This window comes from Aquarana catesbeiana, linkage group LG03 (assembly GCF_042186555.1).
Source record: "Aquarana catesbeiana isolate 2022-GZ linkage group LG03, ASM4218655v1, whole genome shotgun sequence".
NCBI lineage: Eukaryota > Metazoa > Chordata > Amphibia > Anura > Ranidae > Aquarana > Aquarana catesbeiana.
The window spans coordinates 171,418,294-171,438,711 of NC_133326.1; the positions used below are offsets into that span (position 1 = coordinate 171,418,294).

Genomic DNA, 20,418 nt, shown 5'->3' on the forward strand with positions numbered 1-20,418 from the left:
CTCCTTTGTCAAGCATCATGATGTTTGACAAAGGAGTGCCGCTATCTCCTCCATCGATAGCGAGCTAACTTGGAAACGCGTCGCACAGGAGTGACGTCACAGCTCGGCGCCACTGTGTTTTGCGATGAAAGCCTCGCTTTAGCTCCGATTACACGGCCGTGTTCCATTACCATCACGGACGCCGGACGAGGCCCTGTGGAACACCGCTACACAGGAACAGACCAGCTCGGACGCCCCCATCTCCCTCCCTCCGGAACCCACACCACCTCTGACGGCTCCCCTGCTTTCTTTTACTTGGTGTGCCACTGGACTACCATATTGGCTTACTACAACTCATCTTCAACCCATTTGATGTGATGTTAGTGTATCCGGACTTGCTGCCACCTGTAGTCCTCCGCTCCTTCTCCTGTGTGAGATGTATCTGAAATCTACACTTCAGTCCTACATGCGAGTGGTTATTGTTTTTAATAATAAATTTATCTTGATACATATTCAGTGGCGCCCCTTCTCCTTGTTTTTCTTCTAGCACATTGGACTTGGCTTTTGGTCCTTTTTGGTGGCTGCCTTGAATGACACGCTCCTTTCCACCCATATATATGGTATATATATGTTTGTATGGATCCTGCCCCTGTGAACATAGGCAATGTTATATGAGGTATTTTGGATTGCGCCTTTTTTACTTGTATTATAAATCTCAGGAATGGACTCCTAGACAGGCAGCTAAGACTCTGTTAATGTTATGTACCCTTTGCCCAGCCTACTGTTGAGCTTCCTTCCTGCTATGCCATGCATACACCAGCTCCAGCCATAGGGTACGGTGGACCATAACCTAGTGACAGGACGTTATAATCTATGGCCCACACATGCACTATATGGCAGCAGGGAAGTACAGTGGCAAGCTGGAAACAGAGGCTGACTCGTGTGCAGGAAGTTATAAAAGAGATCTACACAGGACATCAGAGGTCGATATATATAATATATATAATATATATATATATATATATATATATATATATATATAGGGTTTTGATGACCACAAAGATTTTATTGCCATTTATTTGAAAGTGCTACTTCACAGCTTGTTGAAAACATATATATATTTTATATTTTCTGTACATGAATCCCTTTACACGAGCGATTATAAATGAAATCCTAGGAACTAGGCCCAAGATGTTTTCTTTCCAAAACAAAGATGCAACAGGCACATAAAGCCACTATCACAGCATATACCCCACCCACTGCAGTAATGTAGTTATCTTACCTAAATGAGTAATCTGTACAGGGATCTGCAGTGATGCCACCGAACTCTGGGGAAGAACTGGGCTATCCTCTAAATGGGCTAATCTTATCTGAACGTGCTGCACACTGGAGTTTGCACCCTGAGACTGGATGTCCACCTTGTTCTCCAAATCTTGAGCACCCAGGAGAGTAGGTTGGTTTTCGTGCAATTGACGCAGGCCTTTAATTAATACTACGAACAAAAACATTTGTAAATGAACAACTCTTGATGTAAATACCATGTTCAGAATAATGATGCACTATTTTGAGCTTACTTAAGAGAAACTTGAAATAAAATGCTCATTGGTGGGTGTGTTGGAGCAAAGTATTACTCCTAGTTAATAAGACAATAGCAATGCTGTAGTTACTCATAATAAACACATTCACAATCATATTTCATTGTTCTGTTTAATGAAACTTGAATGTTATGAAAGCATATCATTAGCTTTACAATATCACAGCATACAAGCCTGTTAACTATGGGTGTAGGGTGAAAAGAAAAACTTGTACTCATGTGATGCTAAATAATATTGCATTGGTATATTAAAGAAAAAAACTGCATTTTGCAGACAGTCAAGTGGCACGCTATGGGTTCATTTCAGTGAACTATAAAAATGCATCAATATATATTTCAGAAAGCACCAAACAACCTAGCAAGTGTAATAAAAAGGCCAACCAACCTTGAATAAGCACTTACAGAGTAAAACAGACAGAGTAGGTATATACAACCATAGTTTACTGACCAGTTTGAAGGCCTAAAGCAAATTATAATTAATGTGTTTCAGTTAGAACAGTAATTTTATGAAATATGAAGACACATCACAATACATAAGCAAATGGAGAGTTTTCTGACACTGGCAACAACAAATCTACATTACCAGGAAAGGACACATCCTTGTGGTTTGCGATCTGTCTTTTTACTGTCCACCATTTACTTCTGAGCCACTGTGGAGAACGAACACTGCTCCAGCCTTCTGCCAATAAATCCCAGTTGATGTCATTCTCATCCAAGACAGCAAACTCTGCTATTCTAGCATTAACAGAAATGGAATATTAGAAGACAGTAGGCATTTTCATAAAAATATTTTCTCATAGACAGAACCATACATGCACACCAGCATACAATGAGCTTTACAATATGCTTAATAAAAAGTAACAAAAGTAGCTTTGAATGGCTAGAAAAGCATGGATGCTTTCAATGAACGTAGATCCTATTTTAATTGTAAAGTTTCACAACAAACGCTACAAAAAAATCCACGGGGGGGGTGGGGTGGGGGGGGGGGGATTGGCAACCACACACTACTTCCTGTAATGGAGAACAGTTCCCTTGACCTAGCAAGGCACCTGCAACTTTTTATTTCTTTATCACTGGCAGGGTCATGCAACTCCTTCACCTGGGACTACACAGCCACATGAATTTCCACCAGGAAGGTAGGAAGTGCAGTGCTGAAAGTGATATGCAGAAGCAGAGCAGGAGGTACAGCAAAAGAGCAGATGAGCGGGGGGGGGTACAGTGTTGGGGAATGATGTACAGTGGGTACAGTGTCGGGGAATGATATACAGGGAGTACAGTGTTGGGGAATGATGTACAGGGGGTACAGTGGTGGGCCAAATTTCCAACTGTATATTTCGCAGAAGCCCTCAGCTGGCATATTCATCTCAACCTTACTGTACTCACCTAGCAGCACACGTCTTCCAGAACAAGGGTAAGTTACTATTTACTTTACCACTTTCCATTGATATCTAAATGCTCAGTGTTCATTTCTTACCATTATTCAAGTAGTTTACAGCATTTACTTTATAAAAAAGTTTTTTGACGAGTGAGAGTGTGAAGTTTTCGGCACACTATGCTCAAATGCCTACCCCGCTATACTTTAGTTCAATGTTTCTAAACTCCAGTCCTCAGGGCGTCCCAACAGGTCATGTTTTCAGGATTTCCCTTAGATGAAACAGCTCTGGTAATGACTAAGGCAGTGAAACTGATCAAATCACCTGTGAAAAATAATGGAGAGCCTTAAACCTGACCTGTTGGGATGCCTTGAGGACTGGAGTTGAGAAACCCTGCTTTAGTTGTTTTGGTATATCTCCTGTTAGCCAAGAAAAACAAAGGAGTGCCAGTGTTACCTTCCATTTCAAAAGCTGTTATTAGCCCTGTAAATGACCCCCAAATTCATTCAAAACAATTGCATCTTAACCAATAAAGGACCTGCGGCCAAAACTCCAAAACTTTGCATTAGGGTGAAGTATCCAGAGCATAAAGGTTGGCATAGCTCATTAGCAAGTCTTTTGATCCCTTATTTAACATATATACTAATAAATATAAATGCAATATAATTTAAAGTATTTAAATAATTCTTGCCTAGCTAAAGTGCACTTTAACAGAAATGGGATTGATTTACTAAAACCGGAGAGAGTGAAAAATTTGGTGCAGCTCTGCATGGTTTCCAATCAGCATCTAACTTCAGCTTGTTCAATTGAGCTTTGACAAAAAATCCTGGAAGCTGATTGGTATCTATGCAGAGCTGCACCAAATTTTGCACACTCCAGTTTTAATAAATCAACCCCAATGTCTAATAAACAAGTTTAAAATGTAACTTATATAAGAAGGATAATTCAAACCTCATAACCAGATTGACTTCGTCTTCTTTGGTCCACTGCGTTCCACCGCTCTGCTTCCAGTTTAGATAGTTCAACCACTTGGAGCGACACTGCTTTTCAGAGCGTGTTCCCACTCGTTCTGCCACAGAAGCCCAAGACACTCCTTGTGTTACAATATCACCAGCCTCTGTGCCTGTCAGCTCATGAACAACGTCTGTAAGCCTTCTCTCTTCTTCATCTGTCCATTTTCCTGAAATAATACATATGTGATTTGAAACATCTTAGAAGATAAATATTTCTCAAGGAGATGATAACTAATAAAATGACAGAAATGACTGAAGGGCTACAGCACACTTTATTAGGTCAGACAAGGTTGCAATGTTTGACCTTGACCCAGGTTTTGGAAGATTCGTTTGATCGTCTCAAGAACTGATTTTAGATTGATTGGTAGGTTTTCCTCTCGGCCTGATAATAATTTACATGTGATTTTTTTGAAATGTAAAAATTAACAATTACTGTAACTATATTGTAATAATATTTCAATGTTATCAATGATGTTAATATCATGTATTCTCTTTGCAGTATTAAACTTCATGCGGCACCATAAACGCCTGAAGAAGCTCTTTCAGAGAGAAACATGCTGAGTACAAGTGGCTGCAATGGTGTATGAAAGCTATACAATTGATTATTGAATGTATTTTTTAAACATATTGTTATTCAAATAGAATTTTTATTTGTTTTAAACATATTATTTATGAAATTGGCACCTTAAAAGTCCCATTTTCTGTATCCTTGAAATGGTCGACCAAAGAAGTTGAGTGTACATGCTCAGCGTCATATCCAGAGGTTGTCTTTGGGAAATAGATGTATGAGGGCTGCCAGCATTGCTGCAGAGGTTGAAGGTTGTGGGGGGTCAGCCTGTCAGTACTTAGACCATACGCCGCACATTGCAAATTGGTCTGCATGGCTGTCATCCCAGAAGGAAGCCTGTTCTAAAGATTATGCACAAGAAAGCCTGCAAACAGTTTGCTGAAGACAAGCAGACTAAGAACATGGATTACTGGAACGTTGTCCTGTGGTCTGATGAGACCAATATAAACTTATTTGGTTCAGATGGTGTCAAGCGTGTGTTGCGGCAACCAGGTTAGGAGGAGTACAAAGACAAGTGTGTCTTGCCTACAGTTAAGCATGGTGGTGGGACTGTCATGGTCTGGGGCTGCATGACTGCTGCCGGCACTGGGGAGCTACAGTTCATTGAGGGAACCATGAATGCCAACATGTACTGTGACATACTCAACCAGAGCATGATCCCCTCCCTTTGGAGATTTGGCCCCAGGGCAGTATTCCAACATGATAATGACCCCAAACACTCCTCCAAGACGACCACTGCCTTGCTAAAGAAGCTGAGGGTAAAGGTGATGGACTGGCCAAGCATGTCTCCAGACCTAAACCCTATTGAGCATCTGTGGGGTATCCTCAACGGCACATGGAGGAGCGCAAGGTCTCTAACATTCACCAGCCCTGTGATGTCATCATGGAGGAGTGGAAGAGGACTCCAGTGGAAACCTGTAAAGCTCTGGTCAACTCCATGCCTAAGAGGGTTAAGGCAGTGCTAGAAAACAATGGTGGTCACACAAAATATTGACACTTTGGGCCCATTTGGACATTTTCACTTAGGGGTGTACTCACTTTTGTTGCCAGTGGTTTAGACAATAATGGCTGTGTGTTGAGTTATTTTGAGGGGACAGCAAAGTTATACTGTTATATAAGCTGTACACTCACTACTTTACATTGTAGCAAAGTGTAATTTATTCAGTGTTGTCAGATGAAAAGATATAATAAAATATTTACAAAAATGTGAAGGGTTTACTCACTTTTGTGAGATACTGTATATTGCTATTGCCTAACTTGGACTCTGCTGGGTTGATTTCCTAACACTGGAGAGTGCAAAATCTGGTGGAGCGCTGCCTAGAAACCAATCAACATCCAGGTTTTTTAGTCAAAGCTCATTTTAACAAGCTGAAGTTAGAAGCTGATTGGCTACCATGCAGAGCTGCACCAGACTTTGCACTCTTCAGTTTTAGTAAATCAACCCCTGTATGTTTACTGCCCGCCACACCACGCTGCACCCTGTGCACAAGCAGGGCTTTTTTGCGTGCTTAGTGAGAGTGAGAGTGCTTAGGAACACTCTATATTTTCAGTTTCACAGCACTCTATCAGGAGTTTGACAGGCATACCTGCCCACACCTGCTACTGGACAACCTCAACGGACCAGTTCTAGGGACAAGGAAAGCTGTTCTACAGAAGCACTATACAATGGATGAAAAAGCAGAGCAGGCCAAAGGGGCAGCTGCAGAGTGCTTGCTGTAAATGCTATATTAATTACAACTGACTTGTCTCACACTTTTGGAAGGATATGATTGCCTAAGACCAGTTCTACTTTTCTGTGATGCCCTTCTTGTTAAAACATTGTGCTACCATGACACCCAAATTAAAGAATTGGTGTTAGTACACACAATTGGAAAGGCAACTCATGCATATCCACAGTGGTTACAATACTGCTACAAAATTTGGGTGCAAAATTATAAAGATTATGTCCAATTTATGATAAATACAGTGCAGTGTACACAAGTAAACATAGGCACATCACAACACAAAACCATATGTACCTATACAACTACAGCTTTAATCTGAGCAGGATTTGCACCTGTTTTACATGTCTCTTTCATTAGTCGACAGCGATCTTTGACAGAAGAGGCACTTCTACCCAGAGCAGCTCCTATTGTAGCCCAGTCATTTCCATGCTTCAAACGTAACCTTGAACAATTGGGTAAAAAAAAAAAAAAAAAATGTTTTGTGAATTTGCTAAGACCAATTGTATAACTACTGTATAATAAATGTATAGTTTGTGAACTTTAAAATAAAGTCAAGTCAGTATATAATAGTTATTATAAATATTATATATTTATAATAGTATAAATAGTTCCATAGCCTTTGGTTTCAACTTCTAAAACGGTAGCATAGGATTAGTCATACTGGAAAAACTATACAAAAAAAACAAAAAAAAAATAAAAAAACCACATACACATTTGTTTAATTCCAGATATCTTACACGACAGCACAGGAGATGGTTCCTTCCAAGCAAAACCATAGGGAACCCTTTTTTTTTAATAACTTGCATGTCTTAACAATATTTAGGATAATTATTATAATGCCCATAGTGTTGAGCATGCACACTAAACAACAAAACAACATGCTGTCCTGTAAGATTTCTGAAATGAGTTTTCCCCAGTCATCCATAGGACAACACTACAGAGGATAACTTGTAACCTATTAGAGATCGACAACAGCCTATAACATCTTCCTGTCCAAAAAAGGCTGGTCTAGGCTGTACATGTTAGTTCTTTATAAGTGTGTGTGGACGTAACTGTGTTTCTGCCTTGCGAATATCATACTGTACGTGGAAGCATCATTTTTCTCACAGGAAAAAGACCTGGAAGCCCCTTAGCTAGAACAGGAACGTCTTATCCATGGCTGCCTTATAGGCTTCACAGCAAGTTGGATTTAAACAATAAAAATGCAATGATATTCAATGATCAGATTAAACAATACACTTTATCAACTACAAAGAAGCTCATCTTTAAACTTGCCCTTGCATTGTGTAGTACTTACTCTCTTAGTTTTTCGATTTCAGCATGTGTGTACCTGCAAGAAACAATTGGAACACCAAAATTAAGCATACCATAAAAATTGCATAAAAAGGTGTACCGATCGAATAATGCCATCCATACATCGATCAAAATTTGGCCGGTTCAGCAGCTTGTTGGGGTTTTCCCCAATGATCAGTGCTGCCAACTATAGCCAGCAACACTGATCTCTGTATTCTGACAGCGGGGGAAAGCTCCTTACTGTCAGAATACGATACCACAGCAAGAGGGATTCCACATCTAATGTGTGGATGAGGGAATAAAGGCATTTTCTTTCGTTCAACCCACCGATTGAAGGAAGAAAAAAAAAGGCATAATGCATAGGCTGCCTAAGGGTAGTTTTATAATGCAATAAAAGTGATGTTCACTAAACATTCACTGCAGGTGTATATGCCATGTGTTTTAAAGTGATATTAACCACTTGAGCCCCGGACCATTATGCTGCCTAAGGACCAGAGGTCTTTTTCCAATTTGGCACTGCGTCGCTTTAACTGCTAATTGCGCGGTCATGCAATGCTATACCAAAACGAAATTTGCGTCCTTTTCTTCCCACAAATGGAGCTTTCTTTTGATGGTATTTGATCACCTCTGAAGTTTTTATTTTTTGCGCTATAAATGGAAAAAGACCGAAAATTTTGAAAAAAAATGATATTTTCTACTTTTTGTTATAAAAAAAATCCAATAAACTAAATTTTAGTCATACATTTAGGCCAAAATGTATTCGGCCACATGTCTTTGGTAAAAAAAAATGTCAATAAGCGTATATTTATTGGTTTGCGCAAAAGTTATAGCGTCTACAAACTAGGGTACATTTTCTGTAATTTACACAGCTTTTAGTTTATGACTGCCTATGTCATTTCTTGAGGTGCTAAAATGGCAGGGCAGTACAAACCCCCCCCCAAATGACCCCATTTTGGAAAGTAGACACCCCAAGGAAATTGCTGAGAGGCATGTTGAACCCATTGAATATTTATTTTTTTTGTCCCAAGTGATTGAATAATGACAAAAAAAAAAAAAAATATTTACAAAAAGTTGTCACTAAATGATATATTGCTCACACAGGGCATGGGCATATGTGGAATTGCACCCCAAAATACATTCAGCTGCTTCTCCTGAGTATGGGGATACCACATGTGTGGGACTTTTTGGGAGCCTAGCCGCGTACGGGGCCCCGAAAACCAAGCACCGCCTTCAGGATTTCTAAGGGTGTAAATTTTTGATTTCACTCTTCACTGCCTATCACAGTTTCGGAGGCCATGGAATGCCCAGGTGGCACAAACCCCCCCCCAAATGACCCCATTTTGGAAAGTAGACACCCCAAGCTATTTGCTGAGAGGCATATTGAGTCCATGGAATATTTTATATTTTGACACAAGTTGCGGGAAAGTGACACTTTTTTTTTTTTGCACAAAGTTGTCACTAAATGATATATTGCTCACACAGGCCATGGGCATATGTGGAATTGCACCCCAAAATACATTTAGCTGCTTCTCCTGAGTATGGGGATACCACATGTGTGGGACTTTTTGGGAGCCTAGCCGCGTACGGGGCCCCGAAAACCAAGCACCGCCTTCAGGATTTCTAAGGGTGAAAATTTTTGATTTCACTCTTCACTGCCTATCACAGTTTAGGAGGCCATGGAATGCCCAGGTGGCACAAAACCCCCCCAAATGACCCCATTTTGGAAAGTAGACACCCCAAGCTATTTGCTGAGAGGCATGGTGAGTATTTTGCAGCTCTCATTTGTTTTTGAAAATGAAGAAAGACAAGAAAAAACATTTTTTTTTTTCTTTTTTCAATTTTCAAAACTTTGTGACAAAAAGTGAGGTCTGCAAAATACTCACTATACCTCTCAGCAAATAGCTTTGGGTGTCTACTTTCCAAAATGGGGTCATTTGGGGGGGTTTTTTGTGCCACCTGGGCTTTCCATGGCCTCCGAAACTGTGATAGGCAGTGAAGAGTGAAATCAAAAATTCATGCCCTTAGAAAGCCTGAAGGCGGTGCTTGGTTTTCGGGGTCCCGTACGCGGCTAGGCTCCCAAAAAGTCTCACACATGTGGTATCCCCGTACTCAGGAGAAGCAGCAGAATGTATTTTGGGGTGTAATTTCACATATTCGCGTGGCATGTTTGAGCAATATATCATTTAGTGACAACTTTGTGCAAAAAAAAAAAAAAAAATTTGTCTCTTTCCCGCAACTTGTGTCGCAATATAAAATATTCCATGGACTCGACATGCCTCTCAGCAAATAGCTTGGGGTGTCTACTTTCCAAAATGGGGTCATTTGGGTGGGTTTTGAACTGTCCTGGCATTTTATGCACAACATTTAGAAGCTTATGTCACACATCACCAACTCTTCTAACCACTTGAAGACAAAGCCCTTTCTGACACTCATTGTTTACATGAAAAAGTTATTTTTTTTTGCAAAAAAATTACTTTGAACCCCCAAACATTATATATTTTTTTAAAGCAAATGCCCTACAGATTAAAATGGTGGGTGTTTCATTTTTTTTTTTCACACAGTATTTGCGCAGCGATTTTTCAAACGCATTTTTTGGAGAAAAAACACACTTTTTAAAATTTTAATGCACTAAAACACACTATATTGCCCAAATGTTTGATGAAATAAAAAAGATGATCTTAGGCCGAGTACATGGATACCAAACATGACATGCTTTAAAATTGCGCACAAACGTGCAGTGGCAACAAAATAAATACATTTTTAAAAGCCTTTACAGGTTACCACTTTAGATTTACAGAGGAGGTCTACTGCAAAAATTACTGCCCTCGATCTGACCTTCGCGGCGATACCTCACATGCATGGTGCAATTGCTGTTTACGTTTGACGACAGACCGCCGCTTGCGTTCGCCTTAGCGCGAGAGCAGGGGGCGACAGGGGTGCTTTTTTTTTTTTTTTTTTTTTCTTTATTATCTTTTTGCTTTTTTATCTTATTTTTAAACTGTTCCTTTCATTTTTTTTTTTTTTAATCATTTTTATTGTTATCTCGGGGAATGTAAATATCCCCTATGATAGCAATAGGTAGTGACAGGTACTCTTTTTTGAAAAAATTGGGGTCTATTAGACCCTAGATCTCTCCTCTGCCCTCAAAGCATCTGACGACACCAAGATCGGTGTGATAAAATGCTTCCCCAATTTCCCAATGGCGCTATTTACATCCGACGAAATCTAAGTCATAAAATGCTCGTAGCTTCCGGTTTCTTAGGCCATAGAGATGTTTGGAGCCACTCTGGTCTCTGATCAGCTCTATGGTCAGCTGGCTGAATCACCGGCTGCATTCTCAGGTTCCCTGTTGAGACAGGAGAGCCAGAGAAAAACACGGAAGACGGTGGGGGGGGGGCATTCCCTCCCACGGCTTGTAAAAGCAGTCTAGAGGCTAATTAGCCGCTAGGATTGCTTTTACATGAAAGCCGACCGCTGGCTGAAAAGAATGATACCAAGATGAAACCTAAACCTGCAGGCATCATTCTGGTATAACCATTCAAAGCCGTGAATGGCGTACCTGAAGACAAAAAAATGGTTAACAATAAAGCACAGTTAACGGTAAAGTATAAAAAATTTGCATACCTGAAAAGCAAACATGATAAAACATAATATCAATAAAACATTGCAGAATAGAATACAGTAAAAAAGAGCAGAACAATAGAGAGAGAGAATAGAGAGAGAGAGAACAATGAAACGACAACTATTTTTTTTTATTTTATATATATATATTTTTTTTTTTACACTTTTTTTGTAACTAACTTTTATAACGGTAACCGATTCCAGGTTCGGGTCTCTCAAAATGCGATGGCATCTTGGGAGACCCTGTGAAAGTGTGCCTAGTCTGTGCAATGCTGTACCCTACGCTAATACTCAACTAGTGAATGGTAGCGTTCAAAACATTCACCAATGCAAAGACCAGGATTGTCAGGACAGGAGGGACAATAATAGCGGGTGTCACGCCTATATCCGAGCTTGCTGCAGACACGACATCTTTTTTGGGGGGGTTTGTTGGGTAGGGGTACTCGGGAGGACATAAAGAAAATGCCTCTCATGCAGCCGACTGCATTTGGTTGGGGATGTGAATGGGGGAAGTACGGGCGCTGCAGAAGCGGTGGGTTCCCAATTAGGATTGGCGAATGCAGCAGGAAGGGCATTATGGGCGCGACGGGCCTGTGTTTGTCTTCTTGGTGGCAGCGCAACACTACTTGTGCTTGCCACCTCACCAGCTTGAACTGCACTTATGGGACTCGCCACGTCACCAAGTGTTACTGCAGTGCTGGTTTGACTACGACCGGGGTGTACTAGGCCGCTGGCGCTTGCCAGTTCAATAAAAAGCTACCAAAAAAACTGTTAGCGATCGCAGGGATCAGGCCTGACTCTGCGAACGCTGCAGTTATGCGTTTAGTGTTTTGTAAGTGACAGTGATCGATCGATACTGCACTTAGGTGGGCTGGGCCGGGCGGAGGGGCAAAATGCAGGTGCTAGCAGGTATCTGGGCTGATCCCGCTAACACTGCGTTTTTGGGAACCCTAAACTGCTGGGGACGCCAGTATAGATCTGATCGGATCAGATATTGATCCGATCAGATACTATACCACTAAGGGAGGCGTATGCTGCGTGCGTGGGTGTTAGCGGTACTGGCGCTAATCTGACGCTGCTTGGGGCTGGTGCTTGCCAGTTCACCAAAATACTACCAAAAAAACTGTTAGCGATCGCAGGGATCAGGCCTGACTCTGCGAACGCTGCAGTTATGCATTTAGTGTTTTGTAAGTGTCAGTGATCGATCGATACTGCACTTGGGTGGGCTGGGCTGGGCTGGGCGGAGGGGCAAAACGCAGGTGCTAGCAGGTATCTGGGCTGATCCTGCTAATACTGCGTTTTTGGGAACCCTAAACTGCTGGGGACGCTAGTATAGATCTGATCGGATCAGATATTGATCCGATCAGATACTATACCACTAAGGGAGGCGTATGCTGCGTGCGTGGGTGTTAGCGGTACTGGCGCTAATCTGACGCTGCCTGGGGCGACGCATATCACCGCCGGGCGATCAGGGGGCTAAACCTTTATTCGGTAAAAAACGGCGGGTGCCCTGACACTATAAAAAATAAACAAACTAACCAGCGTCACCCGTAACACTTATACGGTGATCAGTGGTGAAAGGGTTAACTAGGGGGCAATCAAGGGGTTAAAACATTTATTAGGTAGTATATGGGGGTCCCTGTCGCTATAAAACGCTGACGGCGAACCTAAATATTTAGGTCCCTAACTAGCGTCACCAGCGACACTAATACAGCGATCAGAAAAATGATCGCTTAGCGACACTGGTGACAGGGGGTGATCAAGGGGTTAAAACTTTATTAGGGGGGGTTAGGGGGGTATCCTAGACCTACAGGGGGTTAATACTAACTGTCCCAACACTGTAACTGTCACAAACTGACACCAATGCAGTAATCAGAAAAAAAAAAAAAACTGCTGGTGTCAGTTTGTGACGGGGGGGGGGGGGGGGGGGGTGATTGGGGGGGGATCGGGGGGCGATCGGGGGGGGGATCGGGGTGTTTAGTGTGCCTGGCATGTTCTACTGTGTGTGTAGTGTTGTGCACTCACATACCTGTCTTCTCTCCTCGGGCCGGAATGAAAATTACAGAGCCGAGGAGAGATGACATAATTTCCTTTGCTGCTGTTTAGCATACAGCAGCAAAGGAATGATTCGATTGGCCGGCGGCGATCGCGAGGGGGGGGCCACGAACGGATGGCCTCCCCCTCACCTCCGATCGCCGTGGGACAAAAGACGGAAGGCAAATCACGTATATGTACGTGATTTTGCCTGTCCGTGCCGCCTTGCCGACGTACATCGGCGTGAGGCGGTCATCAAGTGGTTAAAGCCTTGGCTTTTTTTTGTTGTTGTTGTTTTTAATTACCAATATGTTATACTTATCTGCTCTGTGTAGTGGTTTTGGGATGGATCCTCCTCTTCCCGGGTCCCCTGCCAGCGCTCCTGGCTCCTCCCTCCTACCCCCAGAGCAAGAAGCTTCCTATGGGGGCACCCGAGCCGACTCGCACCCAAGCTGCTCCATTCACACACACACAGCCGCTGCTCGGTCTTGCCCCCTCTCTCCTCATTGGCTCACTGGTTGTGATTGACAGCAGTGGGAGCCAATGGCGCCCGCTGCTATCTCAGCCAATGAGGAGGGAGAATCCCCGGAGAACCGAGGCTTTCGTGCACATCAATCGATCCCGATGGGGCTAAGGTAAGTATCAAGGGGCTGCTGCACACAGAAGGTTTTTTATCTTAATGCATAGCATGCTTTAAAAGGGGTTGTGAAGGTTCAAATTTTGTTTAAATAGAAATAACAAAGATGTTATACTTACCTGCTCCATGCAAGGGTCTTGCACAGAGCAGCCTCGATCCTCCTCTTCTGGGGTGCCCCCATGGAGAGCCGCTTTCCATGGGGGCACCTGTGCGGGCACGCTCCCGAGTCCCGCTGCTGTGTCCTGCCCCGCCCTCAATGGCTCCTGCTGCTATCAATCTATCCAATGAGGACAGAGACAGCGGCTGGAGCCCCTGGGGTCATGCTCATCGCTGGAACAGATGGGTTCACGGAAGAAAAAGGGGAGGGGCGCTCTGGGGGCAACTGCAGCAAAGAAGCTTTTTCACCTTAGAATGCACAGAATGCATTAAGGTGAAAAACCATGAGACTTTACAATCCCTTTAAGGTAAAAAAAAAACCTTCTGCCTTTTGAACCAATTTAAATTACATCTGCAGTGAATGTCGCATTCACCCCTTTATTTCTCTAAGTCTCTATAACTAAGTAATATGAATGCTATAGGTTATTCTGAGTGGGTGATGCATGCAGGCGAGCGGCCCTGAACACACACTGTCTGCGTTCGGGAGCCTCACCCGCTCGCTTGTCAAATTAGGACAAGTGGCTGTATCTATGCAGCTGCTGCCTCCCCATATGTTGGCTCAAGCCAAATAATCAAATGGCCCATTCACAGTCTATGGGCCTCAGAGCCTGTGTGAATGAAGCTGTATAATAAACTAAGACCAAAACCATGATACAGTCTCCTTTCAGCACACTTCTAGAGCGAAAAATGTTTAATAATCCATTTTAATATACACTATATTGCCAAAAGTATTGTGATGCCTGCCTTTACACACACATGAACTTTAATGGCATCCCAATCTTAGTCCGTAGGGTTCAATATTGCGCTCTGCTGACCTTTGCAGCTATAACAACTTCAACTCTTCTGGAAAAGCTGCCCGCAAGGTTTAGGAGTGTGTCTATGGGAATGTTTGACCATTCTTCCAGAAGAGCATTTGTGAGGTCAGGCACTGATGTTGGACGAGAAGGCCTGGCTCGCAGTCTCCGCTCTAATTCATTTCAAAGGTGTTCTATTGGGTTGAGGTCAGGACTCTGTGCAGGCCAGTCAAGTTCCTCCACCCCAAACTCGCTTATCCATGTCTTTATGGACCTTGCTTTGCACACTGGTGCGCAGCCATGTTAGAACAGGAAGGGGCCGTCCTCAAACTGTTTCCGCAAAGCTGGGAGCATGAAATTGTTAAAAATATCTTGGTGTGCTAACGCCTTAAGAGTTCCCTTCACTGGAACTAAGGGACCAAGCCCAACTCCTGAAAACAACCACACACCATAATCCCCCCTCCACCAAATGATTTGGACCAGTGCACAAAGCAAGGTCCATAAAGACATGGATGAGTGAGCTTGGGGTGGAGGAACTTGACTGGCCTGCACAGAGTCCTAACCTCAACCCGATCGAATACTGTGAGCCAGGTCTTCTCGTCCACATCAGTGCCTGACTTCACAAGTGCGCTTCTGGAAGAATGGTCAAACATTCCCATAGACACATTCCTAAACCTTGTGGATAGCCTTCACAGAAGAGTTGAAGCTGTTATAGCTGCAAAAGGTGGGCCAACCCAATATTGAACCCTACACACAAAGACTGGGATGCCATTAATATGCGTGTAAAGGCCAGTGTACGTTTGGCAATATAGTGTACATCCAAATCATGGCCGTCTTTAATATTAATTAGACCCTGGGCAAACGTTTTCTTGGGCCCCCCCATACAATTTTATTCTCCACCTGCTCTGAGAAATACAATAAATAGCAGCTAGACTTAAAATCAGTTTACAGATCAGGCAGCGATTGGTTGCCAGAGGTTACAGTGTATCATTACCACTTACTGACTGGTTGACAGAGGTTACAGCACACATTGCGGCTCACTGATTAGTTTCTAGATGTTACAGCACATGATTTCTGCTTGTTGTTTGGTTGCTAGAGGTTACTGTACAGTAATACTGCTCACTGATTGGTTGCTAGAGGTTACAGCACATCATCTCCTCCCTGCAGGGGGCATGATATACATATGAATGCCGCCTTTATTTACATATATATGGCGCCAGATGCAGCTATTTACATATGAATGCTGGTTATTTCCATGTAAACACAGGTCTGCAGGTGAGTCACCTGTACACAACAATAGGGCAGAGCTTGGCAACATTAGTAGCAGCACTTCACACTGAGATATTGGGACACAGCATGGGACTAAAACTTCAAGGGACAAGGGAATTTAAACTAGGATAGTTGGCAAGTATGAGGCACCTGCTTTGGGCCCCACAACAATGACAGGGCCCAGGGCAGCTGCCCCTTTTGCCCTGCCTTAAAGACGGTCCTGATCCAAATAAGAAACTAACAATGTGTCCACCACATTTTTGTTTTTTGCACTACATTTAACTGTCAATTTTTGTTGCAATTTTCTGCTACTTGCAATCCCTGCCCAGTGTGTTTATACATTAAAATACTCTAAATTCCCTCTGTAACATCAGCATAGGTAGACAATGTACTCCTGTAGATGTAAGTCTGACAAACTTGCCACATTAGTATATGTAGAATACAGGCATACCCCACTTTTAAGTACACAATGGAGTTTATTTACTAAAGCTGGAAAGTGCAAAATCAGGCTCACTTCTGCATAGAAACCAATGAGCTTCTAACCCCAGCTTGTTCAATTAAGCTTTGGTAATAAAACCTGGAAGCTCATTGATTTCTATGCAGAAGTGAGCCTGATTTTGCACTTTCCAGCTTTAGTAAATAAACCCCATTGTGTACTTAAAAGTGGGGTATGCCTGTAACGCACATGAAAAATGACTAACCAAAAATGAAGGCAAGAAAAAGAGTTGTTAGTTGTAGTCCATCTAACTCATGGCTAGTGTAGGAGAGAAGTTGGCAGAGGGAAGATATTTCCATAGGATGAGACCGAGTATTCCCAAAACCCGTGGAGGTTAGTAAGGAGAGCCAAGGCTAGCAGTTAACACCTGATACATGAGCAAAAGGCAAGACTATTAAAAGGGACAGATTTCTTGTGGTGCCATGAGCCAACAAACAGTCGGTAGAAGGAGAGATTTCAGTCAAGTGTCAAAACTAACAGCACACGTAGGGCAATAAATAAGACATTGTCCAACATCATCATAATCAGGCAGGCAGCAAAAGGGACAAAATAATTAAAATTGAACATCAGAACCAACAGGAAGGGTTCAGAGATCACTCCAATTCATAAGTAACAGGTTGTATACATTTCTTCAATGGCCGGGGCTGGAGGTATGGCCTTTTTCTCAGGTAGCAGCTCCTCATTTATCTAGGCTGAACAAAAGATATTTTTGAGCTGGGCTCACAGGGGGACATCAGGAACTCTCTTACTGTACTTAAAAAAAGAACACTTTTTAAAATTATAGATAGAGTGAAGAGGAATTAGAACACCTGACAGGTTTTTATGGCTGTCTTTGCCCCCGTTAAAGAGATTCACCTTCTCTATTTGTCCTGTTTATCAATATATCCGAGAGTAAAAGTGAAAGAAAATCACAAATTTTAAGTTGTCACCAGAACAGGTGACCCTGGTAACAACCAGAGATCCCCCCACTTTGGACAGATTTTCTCTCACTTCCTGTTTTGCCATGGGACAGGAAGTGAAGGAACATTTCCCCAAAGGGACACCAATGGCAAAATAAATGGACAGGGGTTTTAACCCTCCCTTATTCTTTTTAAAATGTAAAAAAGGTTTTGCTTTAGTTCTACTCTAATAAAGTGGGATGGAAAGGGCTACGTACAGGCACAGAAAATAAGAAGAAAAGAGTTGATATGTTACAGTAAGAGAAGGAGAAACGACACACATGTTGTGCTACCCTCTAAATTTTACATTTCAGAAGAAACCTGTTTAACCACTTGCCGACTACCTGTCTGTTACACCTGTTTAACCACTTGCCCTATAGCAGTTTTACTGCTACAGGGAGGCATCTGTGCGCAGGATCACATATACATATATATATATATATATATATATATATATATATATATATATATATATATATATATACACACACACACACACACTTGATCCTGCATTTCGGCCTGCAGGGGGTGCATGCACTCGCCCCTGGCGGGTCAGTTCTACAGTGAATATTCACAGAAGAAGCTGATATGCAGGGCCAGGCACTCAATGTCCGCCAGGACCCCCCCGATTACCAGGCAGAAGCTCAGAACGGAGCTCTGCCTATGTAAACAAGGCAGAGTTCCGTTCTGACAGAGGGGAAGGGATGGATTCTGTGTTCGACTCCAATCCGTCTCTTCCCCTAGTAAAAGCAGCACACATAGTAAACACAAACACTGGCCTCGGCACACAGTTAACCCTTTGATCACCCTAGATCTTTAACTCCTTTCAAGCCAGTGTCATTAGTAACAGTGCATATTTTTAGCACCAATCACTGTATTAGTGTCACTGGTTCCCGCAAAGTGTCAGTTAGTGTCTGATTGTTCACCGCAATATCGCAGTGCCGCTATAAGTCACTGATCGCCGCCATTACTAGTATAAAAAATAAAAATAAATAATAATTCCAGTATATATCCCATGGTTTGTAGGCGCTATAAAATTTGCATAAACCAATCAATATACGCTTATTGGGATTTTTTTTTACCAAAAACATGTAGCAGAATACATATTGGCCTAAATTTATGAAGAAATTTGTGTTTTTTTTTGTTTTTCATTGAATATTTTTTATAGCAGAAAGTAAAAAATATAGTTATTTTTTCAAAAATTCAAAAAAGAAAAAAAAATGCAGTGGTGATCAAATACCACCAAAATAAACCTCTATTTGTGGGAATAAAATTACATAAATTTTATTTGGGTGCATGACCGCACAATTGTCAGTTAAAGTAACACAGTACAGTACTGCAAAAAGTGGCCTGGTTAGGAAGGGGGGCAAATCTTCTGGAGGTCAAGTGGTAATGCACTAATAGTTAAATACTCTAGGTATATATTGGGCCTCATTTATCAGCTTTCATTCTCCAAACCAGTGGCAGCTGGTGAAGTTTTAGGTTGGAGGGGCGTCAGACCCTGCCCTTCTTTTTGATCCCTCCCACTTCTCACAAGCCCCACCCCTTATAGAATCTACTCACTCCGTCCCCTGTATTCCACTTGCTTCCACCCATGGTGTCAGTAGTATACAGCTGCAGCATCACAGATCAGGGTATATAGTGCAGCCTCAGTCACAGATATATTACACCCTCCTGTACATATTACCCCCCTCCCTGTACATATTACCCCCTCTCCCTGTACATATTAACCCCCCTCCCTGTACATATTACCCCCTCCTGTACATATTACCCCCGCCTGTACATATTACCCCCCTCCCCAGTACATATTAACCCCCCTCTCTGCATTTAGTATACCCAACCTGTACACAATACCCCCTCTTGGCCACATTTACCCCCCTTCCTTTTACACCCCCCCCATGTATTGCATCCTCCATGTACAAATTGTCCCTCACCCCCCTACACATTGCCTTCTTGGACTTGTCCACATATGGCTGAGATGTTGCAGTAATTACTGCTCAGCCAGGCAGGGGTTAAAGCTGATGCTGTCACTGACTCACATTCTCTCCTCACATTCTTGAGATCCCTAATCTGCGACCTGTCAGTTCCCTGGAGTACACAGACAGCAAAGATGGCAGAGCTGAGAAAAGTCACTGAAGCTAGAGTACTGCAGACTTCCCAGAGAGAGGTCTGATTCTTACATGGGGGCAGTCACAGCAGAGAGACGTCCACCTGGAGCACAACTATGAGTAGGAGCTGGAGGACAGGGAGGAGGAGGTAAGCCAGGAGGAGGAAGAGGTGTTCCGTACCGCCATAGCGAGCAACGCCACTGCTCTCCACACAGCAGTGAGCCGGGAAAGCGGAAATGACGCGGCAGTGGCTGCAAAAAGCACCGCACAGTCTTCCTCCATCGCCACCAATTAAAAAATTGGAAAGGAGGCCACGTACGAATCAGTGAGGAGTGGGAGTGTTTGCGGGCGCAGTGCTTGCGCACCGAACCTTTTCTTAACACGGGCAAATCAGCTTCTCAGCTTGGAATCAGCTGATTGCAAGCTGGGAAGCTTCCCATAGACTGCCGTGTGTCCGGCGCCTGAACACTCTAAAAAGGGCCTTTTTTTTTTTTTTTTTTTTTTTTTTTTTAGCTTGGGGGGAGGGGGGGGGGGGGCGGTTCCCATGCGCCCCCTATGGACAGGCTGCCACTGCTCCAAACATATTTTTCCATTTAAGATGTAAAGCTGAATGGTTACCATGGAGCAATCTAAACACGTCCTATTAAAGGACAAGCCAAGGCCCACAGATGCAGATTTTGGGTTATACAATGCACATCGCAAAAGTAAAAGTAATTTATTTGTTATGTTTAAGTGGTACTATGGGCACTTGGGAATTGAGTCAAGCATAGCTAACAGCACCGCTCAACTGGAAAGAATGTAAGAAAGTTCTCCACGACCAG

At 42.8% G+C, this 20,418-nt stretch overlaps 1 protein-coding gene across 3 annotated transcripts in view; it reads right to left on the reverse strand.

Annotated features, from left to right (window-relative positions):
- Positions 1 to 20,418, reverse strand: part of DMTF1 (cyclin D binding myb like transcription factor 1) — a 93,318-nt gene that overhangs the window by 21,675 nt on the left and 51,225 nt on the right. For all 3 annotated transcript variants that reach the window (XM_073619537.1, XM_073619539.1, XM_073619538.1), the window contains 5 exons: positions 7,549 to 7,581; positions 6,584 to 6,693; positions 3,898 to 4,126; positions 2,157 to 2,308; positions 1,262 to 1,471 (listed from right to left, as the gene is read on the reverse strand). In XM_073619537.1, coding sequence (XP_073475638.1) covers positions 1,262 to 1,471; positions 2,157 to 2,308; positions 3,898 to 4,126; positions 6,584 to 6,693; positions 7,549 to 7,581 — 734 coding nt within the window. The remainder of the gene's footprint in view (positions 1 to 1,261; positions 1,472 to 2,156; positions 2,309 to 3,897; positions 4,127 to 6,583; positions 6,694 to 7,548; positions 7,582 to 20,418) is intronic.